The sequence below is a fragment of the Mus pahari genome, chromosome 19, assembly GCF_900095145.1.
Source record: "Mus pahari chromosome 19, PAHARI_EIJ_v1.1, whole genome shotgun sequence".
Lineage (NCBI taxonomy): Eukaryota > Metazoa > Chordata > Mammalia > Rodentia > Muridae > Mus > Mus pahari.
In genome coordinates, this window is record NC_034608.1 from 40,224,144 (window position 1) to 40,236,041 (window position 11,898).

The window sequence follows — 11,898 nt, forward strand, 5'->3', positions numbered from 1 at the left end:
AAAAAAAAAAAAAAAAAGATTCATGTTTTTATCAAAATTGATTTCCTTTTTCTGGTTCCCGCTAAGGGAATTGTTGGTTTTATCTCACAAATGACTTTAGGTATTTAAAGAAATTATATTTAAAAACATTTAAATGTATTTTTTTAAACAGCATCTAGTTGGGTCATGACTTTTTTTTAAATCCAATTTAACAAGCTTGGGCTTTTCATTGGTATGCTTAGAGAAACAAGAGGATTATTGTCCTACGTAACTCTCCGTTTCGTGGTATTAATCATGAACTCGAGAAAAGGATAGATCAACTGTACGTTGATCGAATTTTCTATCAGATCGAATAGTAATAGAATTCCCGGTGGATTTTTAGAGAAGAAATCACGTGAGGTGAACACAGAGAGATTTTTATTGGAGATTCCCAGAGCTTTACAGGCACGAGGCACTCAGTGAATGAGCTGCTCCGGAGCCTTGCAGACAAAGCCTAGTCATTGTTCTTCCCCAAGACATACTACAGTTTGATCAGAGAGGCACAGAACCAATATTGTGTTCCGTTGGACCTCTGTGTGGAATATCATTACCACATCTCAGTTGATGTTGGTCCATGCTGCTCCTTTGTAATGCTCAGACTCTTGTGAAAAATCCCCAGAGACTTAATTACCTTAACGAACTCAGATTCCATGACTCACCCCTTGGCTCCCCCGAGAGCACACCTGCCCTACAAATTTTCCTTGTGTTTTTGTAGTGCTTTGTGTACGTGTAGTTGGGTCAGAAGCTTTCATCCATGATAGATGAAGAGACATTCATATTCAGAGGATGTGTAGCGCTGGCATGGTCTGATAGATATTGGGGTTGGGTGGGTATGGATGGAGAAGAATTTGGATATCTTTTCAATAAGAAGCAAGTTATTATGTGTGGCAGTGACTTCATATCTGCTTCCAAGAGAAGTTTGAATTTATCAACAGCTTTCTGTCCGGAGGACATAGCTCAGCGGTAGAGCGGTTACCTAGCATGCCAGGGGCTCTGGGTTGCATTTCCCAGGACAACAGGGGTGGGAGGGAAGCTGTTTTGGGGAGTTCTGTGTGTATTTTGAAGTTCTGTTTATACGTGGCTCTGCCTTTAGGATTGTTAAGAGTAAACTGGCTCGTTTGTCCAGCGATGTTCCTCTGTATCCAGGGAGTATCCCAGGTTCTACAGCCAGTCTTGTCTTTTGTTAATATGGACACTCATTTTCTTTCAGTGTTCATGGGGTAGATTTTCTTCTACACTTTCACTTTTAGCCTACATGCTTTTCTGTATTACGCATATTTAACATGTATTTATATAAATAAAGTTTTTGGTTTCAAACAGCACACACATATATATGTACACATACATGCACACACATACACACATGAGACAATTACTGCTGCTCAGTTTCTGTGTTCCTACGTGTAACAGAAAGGCTGTTTCTAACGTGCCTTAAGCCGTTGCTCCATCCACGAGGTAAATGTTTAGCAGAGCACTCTCAGTTCCTCTCTCCCATTCACTGCTTGGCAGTTGTCATGTGATTTACCTGATTGTGGCTTTAAACCTATAGCACTGGTAAAATTCCAGTTTAGACTTAGTTATATTTCAGAACATGTGATTGTTTGTTTGTTTGTTTTTGCACCGACACAAAGAAATAAGCATTATTTGTTTATCTGGAACTTGTGTTTGGAACTGTGTTCCGTTGATTATAAGGCTTCTCTTTTTGTGCCCTATAGTAGTGAACGCTTGCTGGCAACCAGTTCTCTTAGCCTGCATTTGCCTGGAAAAGACCTCTTTGTCTGTTTTTGAGAGATAGTTTTCACCGAGTGTGGAATTCCCTAGACTCCACTTGTGGCTTGCACAGTTTGCGATGAGAACTCAGCTGTAATATTTTGTCATTCTTCAGTGTGTGCTGCATCTCCATCTTCTTCCTCACAATTCCCAACCACAGTCTTCAAAACTTCCTGCCTGGTTTCAGTTTTCAGAAGTTTGAATATTATATGTATACATTCTTTGTTTTTTAAAGAAAAGATAGGAGTGTGTGTGTGTGTGTGTGTGTGTGTGTGTATACGCATGTTTGGGCCAGGGGGTATTATAGTGGACATGAGTGCTGGTACCTCTGGAGACCAGAGGTTTCAGATCCCTCTGGAGCTGGGGTTCAAGGCAGTTGTGACTTGTGGGTGCAGGGAGACGCTCTGCAGGAGCAGTGTGCAGTCCTAACTGTGGAGCCAGTGCTCCGGATTTTTATTTTTCAAAATTTTTATTAAAAAAAAACTTACATTGCCTGTATGGTGTGTGTGTGTGTGTGTGTGTGTGTGTGTGTGTGTGTGTGTGTGATCATGCCAGAGCACCCACATTGAGGTCAGAGGACAGCTTGTGGCAGTTTGCTGCTTTCCCTTCACCAAGTTGGTCCTGGAGATTAAATTCAAGTTGCCAGGCTTGGCAGCAGGTGACTTTCCTGGCAGTCAGAGCCATCTCTCATATATATATACACATACATACATACATACATATGTGTATACACACACACATATATATATGTATATATATATGTATATATATATATATATATATATATANTATATATATAGAGAGAGAGAGAGAGAGAGAGAGAGAGAGAGAGAGAATAATTGCCTGGACCCTTGTGTATGATCCTGGAAGTCTCTTCTCGCCGTCTACCTTTACCCCAGGTTGGGGGTTGGAATTAGGCTTCCAGTTTTCGAGACCAGCACCTCCATCCATCAAGCCCACTCAGTGACCCGTACTTCTCTGTTTTGTTTTTTTTTCTTTTCTTTTTGAAGGTTTGCCTACTTGATCTCCTCTGAACATCCTGAATTTATCCTCTAGTGTCTTTGTTAATTTTGGATAGTTTTTAAGACATATCTTCTCAGGTGATTTTTCTCTCCTATTCTGCCGTAGTCTTCCAGAATTCTACTTACACTCGTGAGCTTTTGTTTGATGTCTTCCGGTTATCCACAGTTGTTTGGGCTCCTCGCACTCACACCACACCCCTTGTTAACTAGGGGTTTATTGCTAATTCTAGATCCTGGGGAGGCCAAAGTCAAGGAGCCTGCATCTAGGTCTGAGGAGGACCTTCCATCTGTGACATCAGGAGAAACAGCAGAAAAGAAGAGTGCACATCCCAAGTCCTTTGAGATGAAATTAGTTAGCACTGGTCATGTTGGCAGAGCCCTGAGGACCTAAATACTTTCCATTTGGTCAAACCTCCCAACATGTGCGCACGGGGTGGGGTATGCACAGGGGTGGGGTGCGCACGGGGTGGTGTTGGTGTGTTTCAGATCCCTACCATGTGCTGTTGGGTACGTATTCTACTTAGAGATGTCTTTGCGTTTCTGTCCAGTTGTTTCTAGTTCCCTGTATTCGTACTTATTTTCTTTAAATGTGCCTAATATCCTGGGAGCTGGGGGAAGGCATCGCTCATCTTTATAGCTGTATTTTCGGGGTTTTAGCATGTCTGCTGGTCTCTTCAGTTTACAGCTGTGGTACATTTTCATATGTGCGTGGAGGCAGGTCTCTATGATCTGTAGTAGGGCAAGGCTTTGAAGTGTGGGCCCAGGACATTTTCAGCACTGCCCCTAAGTCGGGGAACTCCTTTCTTTCCAGTCTGTGACAGCAGTTGGCCCCAGAAAGTGCTCTTGGCATGACAGTTTGCTATGTTTCCCTCAGTGGTTGAGGCTGATATTCGTAGAAGAGACGGAAGGAAGGATCTGAAAGTATGGATGTCTTTTTGTTAGTGTGACTTAGTCCCTTTTGACACACACACACACACACACACACACACACACACACACACACACACCATAAGGAGGCTTGTCTGGTCCTGCGCCTGTCCCCAGTCTTTCTGGTGGGATCCCTGAAGAAGAGGCTCTGAGTGGGCACAAATTCCCCCTCTTATCTTGTCCCCAGAGGCTGTGAGTTCTCATCCTTCTCTCTCAGTGATTCAGTGTATTTTAGATGTACTCCTCTGATGAGCTTTGTGTGGGCGGGTCCTGGACTCTGTCCCAGGCAAACAGGAGTTTGCAGCCCCTCTTTCCTTGGAGGGACCTGGCTCTCCTTATCCTGTAGGCTGGTCCTTTGCCCCCTTGACCTCAGCTCTCTGGGAGGTTGCAAGAACACTAGGACTAGCTAAGATTTTATAGACCATACGGTTTTTCGTCATTTTGAGATGAAGACCAACATAGACTTTTGCATCTGCAAGAATATTTTTTTTTTAACTTCTAGAACCTTTTTAAAACCAGAGCTTTTGAGTGTTGCTGCTTCATTTGGGTGCAGCTAAATCCCCGATCCTCAAATGAATTAGCACTAAAAGCGTGACTTATATCCTTGCAGAAACTTGGGGACCATGGCAGCCGTGGAGCCCGTGTAGCACCACGTGCGGGGATGCTGTCCGAGAGCGTCGCCGCCTGTGTGTCACTTCTTTCCCCTCCAGACCCAGCTGCTCTGGAATGTCCTCAGAGACCTCTCCATGCTCCCTGGAGGAGTGTGCTGGTAGGTGTTCTTGCTTCCTTTCAGTCACTCCTCAGAGCCTCCATCAGCCAGGCCTGTCTGGGAACCACCAGTCTGTTCAGAGGAAGCTTGCTGCTCTGACCATTGATGCTTCTGGCTTTGTACTTAGCAGTGTCTGAGACACTGGAGTAGTCAGGACAAGTAACTTGCCAATGAGATGACAGGATTTAATATTGGAAGTGACATAGAAATATGTCTAAAAATTTCAACATATTAAGTCATTTAAAAAAATAACAGAAATCATTGGTGGAGAGTGCTCGAGAATCTGTTCTTTCCTATCCATTTGGAGTCCAAGGATGGAGTGCAGACTCTCAGGCTTGGCAATGGATACTCTACCAGTTGAGCCATCTTGCTGGTATCAGAATTTTTTTTTTTTTGTAGGGGTAAACAGATCTCACTCTGTAGCTCAGGATGGTCCTGAATTCTTATCTCGTTCCAGCCCCTGAAATGCGCGGGTTGCAGGCATACCACCATGCCCTGCTCCTTGCTGTCATTTCTCCCTCTGTGTCTCCCCTATCTGTCATCTCAGAGACTGCACAAAGGGAGCACGGAGACTGTCAACTGTCAAAATGAAACAGTTGTTTCCTCACCCCTGTTCAGTGGCCTAAGCTTATTTATTACCAATTCTATCTGGGAGGAGGGGGTAGGATTTTTTGTTGTTGTTGTTGTTCTTGCCCTTCACAGGGACTGGACTTTCCTGCACTTTCTAAGCATAATCAAGGTCTCTCCTGGTAGGTTCTCAAAGGGAATTTGATGTAAGCGGTCTGTGGAGAGGATGATCACAAGCCAGGCTTGCTTTCTCTGCGGAGCTGAATGGCACTTACTCACGGTGATGGTGATGGCAGCTCCTTGTTTTCCTCATACCACCCACCCCCTGAGAGGCAGCTTGGTTGGTTGGCCAACTTTTGCTGTGGCCCTGACCTTTAGATAAAGTCCTCTGCTGCCGCCCACTTCTTATACACTCTGTTTCCAGATTCAAAGGCATTCTTAGTTCTTGTCCTTTGGGGATTGGAAGGGACTAGATGCTTTCCTGTGTTTGGAACTCAGAGAACCTGTGAGCCCAAACCGCAGGCATCCAGCAGCCTTTCCCAGTGCCCTCCCCTGTGTTCTTGGAAGGTCTTTCCTGGTATTTGTCTTTCAGTCAGTGCTGTAGGCCTTGTCTCCCTTGCTTTAGAGTCTGACGAATGTTATCTGTCACTTTGTCTTCTTGCAACCCTAGCCTAGGCTCTTCTTTGCACCCTCAGCAACCTCATCTTCTTAAAAAAAAAAAAAAAGTCCCCAATTCTTTAAAGGAAACTACATCTGAGCATGTAAAGGTATTTCTTCTTTTCTTAAACATTTAAAATTTTTGCATGTACATGAACTTTTGAATGCATGCATGTGCCAGGGGACTTTTGTAGAGGTCCTGGGATAATTTCAGACATTTGTTCTTTCCGCTGTGTGGACTCTGGAAGTCAAACTCAGGTTGTCAGTGCCTGTGGCAAGTGCCCTGTAAATGTATCTTTTATTCACCAGATGAAATTGTCTTCTTGGACAGTTATGCTGATTAAGCTCACCCTTTCTAGTTCTTTCTGAACTCTGACTGGCTAGTTCAACTCAGCTGTTCTGGCTCAAAACCCTCTAAGCTTCTCAATGCAGCTTCTCTTGGCTTCTGAGTGAATTGCTCTGCTTGACCTCAACTTTGGTCATCTGTTCTAATTTTCTGGCCCCTTCTCACTTTCTGGCATGTTCTATCTTTACCTGCAACCTGTCTCAGTAAAATTGTCCTGGTTACTGCCTCTCCCCTCCTCCCTTTCTCCCCCCCTTCCTGTACGTTTTTCTTTTAAGTTGCTTCTCTTTTCTGTCTGTTCTAGTGAGACTTGACTGCATCCTCTCTCTGACTCATTCTGTCAAATCTTTCACTGGTTCATCACTTTGCCTGTCCCTCAATTAGACGTCACTTTCAAACATGACTGCTTCCTTCAACAAACTAACCTTACTTACATTGTTTGGAATTAAAGGTGTGTACTATGCAGGTTTGTATTCCAGCCAGGGGGATTAAAAGTGTGTCATTCCATCCAGATTACACAGACCTAGAATGTCTTTGGATGTGATCCCTTGCCAGAGCAGCCACATTGCTGAATTAAAATTCCTCTATAGTACCCTCACCTGCTAAGCCATCTCTCCGGTCCCAGCCATTTTTCTTGTCATTATTGTGTGAACGACACAGTATGGCAACTTTTGTACTATACTGGGCAATATAGGTGACCTAAGAATGTCTTCAGGAGCAAGAGGATATATGTAAACTCTGTGCAAATAAGACACCTACAGAATCTGATGTCTCCAAGCATCCAGGAGACAGTGCTCAGGACTCAACACCCTTCATATTCCAGAGGAAGGCTCTGGGCACATGGAGATGCCTTGCCCAGGGTCACAAAATGAGGGATCCAAGGGAGGGATCCCACTCCATAGTAAGCTGTCTGTCTTAAATACTTTGCCTTTATGCTTGTGTCAATGTGGGTTTCTGGAAGAGGCATCAGCAACTGGAAGTAGCAGTTATTTGGGAGAAACATGATTCTATTTCATGTCCTGACATCTAACTTCTGTTATAATGGGCGGGGTCTGGAAATGCACATGTTCTTAACAAGAGAGCTAAGTACTGAATGTTCCCTTTCTTGTACACTGATAAATGATTGGTTGGATAAAATTATCTTTCCACGTATTTGCCTTTTCCTAGTCTCTGTCTGTCACTGTCTAGAGAGGTAAAGATTGGCTTAATGACAGGGCCATCCCCTTTGCTTGGTTGGCATCTAGGAAGGGTTAGATATGGCAGGGATGGGCCAGATCAGCAACTATTTTCCGGTTGTGTTTGTTTTGAAGTTTCCAGACAGAGTCAGAAGGTAATAGAGCAGAGAAAGCAACTTGTGATGTGGGACAGGAATGTTGCTATACCCTGTCATCAGCCATCGTGGCCTATAAAGGAAGCGATACATCAGGGAACAGATGGTGGGTGCTCAATCAAGGATCCAGAGTTTTGACTGGCTGTAGAAGGAAATGCTCTGGTGTCCCTGTCTGAGGGCAGCTATGTAACACTTTGATGAGAGAGTACAACAGCCCATGTGGCATAACAGTGATCCTTTTGCTATTGTTATTTTTAATAATGAATGAATCAGTCAGTTATACCAAGGTTTGTGGAGCACCAGCTGTGTGCAGGTTATAGTTAACTGTGAGTAGAATTGGGAATGTGTTGACTTTACTTACAAGATACATCCTTGTCTTGAAATGTGATACAGGAGCCTGGAAGGTACATAGAGAAGTGTAATATAATACAAGGCCTGAAATGATAAAGGCACACACAGCTTCCTACCGTACCATGTAGGGTAAAAATCTATGCTGGGGACAACTCAGTTCTCAAAGCAGGCAGTGCTTGAGCTAAAGTTTGGGAAGGGAGACTTTACCACCCAGGTGAGCAAGCTAGGCAAGGGAGGTTTTTAAAAAGTGATTGAAGGTGTTGGAGAAAATAGCCCAGAGACCTGAAAGCTGCAATGAGCTCACTGTAGCTAGACATTGGTGCACTAGGAGGAGACAGAAAGAGTAAGGCGTCCTGATAGGTCTCAAAGGGTTGAACCCGTGTAGAGTGCCCCTGAGTGGCGGCAATAGGGATTCAGGGAGAGGTAGGGGATGCACAAGTGGATGTGACAAGTGACAGGCATGAAGGATGAAAGCCAGAACTCTTATCTAATGCTGCCCACTGAGTGGCCTGTGAAACTGTAGTCCCTTAAAGTTAGGTACATCAGGAGAAAGCACGGGTTCTCGGGGGAGGAGGAGAAAGAGCTAGGGATGTAGCCCAGAGATAAGAGCCCTGAGATGCCTGAGACCCTGGATTCATCCTCTAGATGGATGTCAAATATACATGGTTCTGCTCATGCTTTTCTTGCTAATAGAATGACTTGTAATCATTGAAGCAAACACGATGGGGACAGGGAGTTGAACGAGTCACAAAATGGCAGACAGTGCCTCGGGACTAAACTGTACGGTGACTGTGAGGAACTCATTCATGAGCACAGGGAGAACTGTACTTCAGGAGGCTAAGTTAGCGATAGACCAGCAGATGTGGACTCGTCTTCCACTAAGCAGGGTGGGAAGACAAGGAGTATGAGGGTCTGTGGGAGTGTAGGGCTAAGGTAGAGTGTGCACATGTTTCCATGTGGAGAAAAGAGCAGCACAGGGAAGTCACTGGGATGATTGGCCAGAGGGACAACCCCTTGGGGAAGGGTGGCTTAGAGAGCGTTGGTGGGTGGACCCACCTTTCCCAGGAGCACCCCCGCACACCCCCTCCTGCTGCAGGTATGAGAAAGAGACCAGCAGAGGTGCAGCACGAGAAGCTCTGTGGGGACCTGAGGTTGGGCATTGCAGAAGAACAGAGGTGTAGGCCTGCACAGGTTGTCGCTATCTTTGCTCAGACATTAGGTGCCTCAGCTGAGAATTCACACGCCTAGGTCCTTTACTATGGACCCTTGCTTCAGGCTAGGGTGGGAAAGGGTTTATTTCATCTTACACATTACAGTCTACCCCTGAGGAAAACCAAGCAGAGATCTGGAGGCAGGAACTGAAGCGGAGAACACAGAGAAGTTCTGTTACCTGCTTGCTCCCAGGTTCATATTTAGCTACCTTTCTAATGCAGACCAGGTCCACCTGCCCAAGGATGGTATTGCCCGTGGTGGGCTGGGACCTCTTACTTGGATTATTAACCAAGAAAATGCCCCCACAGAATGCCCTGAGGCTAACTGGGTGGAGGTAGTTTCTCAGTTGCGGCTTCTTCCTCTGGAGTTTGTCAAACTGGCAATCAGATCTTGCAGAGATCTGAAGTATAGTTTCCTGTAACTCTAGGTGATCTAGTGGGCAGCGATGGGCGTGGGTGAGGCACAGTGAGGTCAGGTGGTAATCCGCATCAGGTTCCCAGGTGTTTGGGTGGCAATACAGGCTAAGACTTCGTGGGGGCTCTGTACCTTCACAAAACGCCTTGACCATGGGACACAGAGTTCAGATATGAAGGCAACATCTCCGAGTGGATGCTGGGAAGGGTCGTGACAGTGGAGAGCAGAAATTCAGGATGCTTCCCTCTCGGAAGGATGGGTTTTGGATGCCAGAATGGACCAAGTGATGTACTACCCGGCTAATACTCACTGTTTTCCTGGTCGAGTCTTGCTAATGTGAAAGGTTAGGTACAGTTTACTTGAATCTGGTTTTGAGTTTTGTACCTAAAGGTTCCCCACGTGTACGCTTAATTATAGCTAGCCCATGTTCCCATCCTCAGAAGCAGGGAGTCTTGGCAGGAGCGACTGAGCACAGAGGTCTCTTGATCGTGGCTTCCCCTGCAGCCTCCTTTCTGTGGTCCCTATTTTTGCAGGATTTTCGATTAACTGCTCATCTTGTTTGCCTTCGGCTCTCAGCATGAATCCAAGTGTTTGGTTCTTTCCCTCCGCTTTTAGCTTTTATTGCTCTACCTGGGGCAACTGCTTAGGCCCTAAAACCACACAGAGAAATCAACATAAGAGACTATATTTTGTTTTAACTTTTTTTTTTTTTGTCATTTTCAAGTTTTCCGGTCACCAGGCCCATCGCCTATTCCACCCCAGGACCCGGTGAAGTCCAACAACGTGGTTACCGTCACAGGGATCTCCCTGTGCCTGTTCATCATCTTTGCCACGGTGCTCATCACTCTCTGGAGAAGGTTCGGCCGAGCCCCCAAATGCAGCACGCCCGCTCGCCACAACTCCATCCATTCCCCTGGCTTCCGGAAGAACTCGGATGAGGAGAACATCTGCGAGCTGAGTGAGCCTCGTGGAAGCTTCTCGGACGCGGGTGACGGACCTAGGGGAAGCCCAGGGGACACAGGCATCCCATTGACCTACAGGTGCAGTGCATCAGCTCCTCCTGAGGATGAGACCTCCGGCAGTGAGAGCTTCCAGTCCAACGCTCAGAAGATCATCCCACCCCTGTTTAGCTACCGCCTTGCCCAGCAGCAGTTGAAGGAGATGAAGAAGAAAGGGCTGACCGAGACCACCAAAGTGTACCACGTGTCTCAGAGCCCCCTGACAGACACTGTAGTGGATGCCACGGCCAGCCCCCCCTTAGACCTGGAATGCCCCGAAGAGGCAGCAGCAAGTAAGTTCCGAATCAAATCTCCATTTCTGGACCAGCCTGGGGCAGGTACTGGGGAAAGGCCCCCCTCCAGGCTGGATGGCATCGTGCCTCCGCCCGGCTGTGCGGTCAGCCCCAGCCAGACCCTGATCCGCAAGTCGCAGATGAGGTCGACTGGCGGTAGAGATGGCTCGTCGGAGAGGTGCCACTCCAGAAGTTCCCTCTTCAGGAGGACTGCTAGTTTTCATGAAACCAAGCAGTCTCGCCCTTTCCGGGAGAGGAGTTTGTCAGCCCTGACTCCCCGCCAGGTCCCCGCCTACAGTTCCAGGATGCGGACCTGGGACCAGATGGAGGATAGGTGTCGGCCTCCCAGTCGAAGTACCCACCTGCTTCCAGAGAGACCAGAGCACTTCCAAGGGGCAGGTCGGACCAGCAGTCCTTTGGGTCCACTCTCCAAATCCTACACTGTGGGGCATCCCAGGAGGAAACCGGACCCGGGGGATCGTCAGGCTGGATTGGTGGCAGGAGCTGAGAAAATGGAGCCTCACCGAGCTCACAGGGGACCGTCCCCCAGTCACAGGAGTGCCTCAAGGAAGCAGTCTTCCCCCATTTTCCTCAAAGATAGCTACCAGAAAGTCAGTCAGCTTAGCCCTTCTCACTTCAGAAAAGATAAATGCCAGAGCTTCCCCATCCACCCCGAGTTCGCCTTCTATGACAATACCTCTTTCCGCCTCACCGAGGCTGAGCAGAGAATGCTGGACCTCCCAGGATACTTCGGCTCCAACGAAGAGGATGAAACCACAAGTACACTTAGCGTGGAGAAGTTAGTGATCTAGGCTAGGAAGCAGGGCTCACCCAGGGTCCTACACCCTGCTGGCAATATCCCCTGCTCACATACTTTCTGTTGGCTGCATTGTACAACCGTGGGAATTAGTTCACCCAGATGATGTGTGTGTGTGTGTGTGTGTGTGTGTGCGCGCGCGCACACACACACACACACACACACACACGTAGTTTTGATTAATCAGGAAGAAGTGGTTTATGCTGAACTTTCCTTTCTGTTATCCCTTTTCTATTGGTTTTTTATTACTACTAATAAAATTTAAAGAAGGCAAATTTATGATGCGTTTTGAACACAACACTGGATGTTTCCAACTTAGGACTCTGGAATCTTTTCCCAAGGTGAAGGAGCCTCCCAATGCCTGATGTGTTCACAGAACCATTATACCCATGAGCTTGCATCTTGCTTCT

At 46.6% G+C, this 11,898-nt stretch overlaps 1 protein-coding gene across 2 annotated transcripts in view; it reads left to right on the plus strand.

The window, feature by feature from the left end:
- Positions 1-11,615, plus strand: part of Thsd1 (thrombospondin type 1 domain containing 1) — a 29,203-nt gene extending 17,588 nt beyond the window's left edge. Inside the window, exons 4-5 of one of the 2 annotated variants that reach the window (XM_021219263.2) lie at positions 4,348-4,506; positions 10,105-11,615. In XM_021219263.2, coding sequence (XP_021074922.1) covers positions 4,348-4,506; positions 10,105-11,483 — 1,538 coding nt within the window. In that variant the 3' untranslated portion in view covers positions 11,484-11,615. The remainder of the gene's footprint in view (positions 1-4,347; positions 4,507-10,104) is intronic. The other variant, XM_029531659.1, reaches the window with a different exon arrangement.
- The last annotated feature ends 283 nt before the right edge of the window (positions 11,616-11,898 follow it).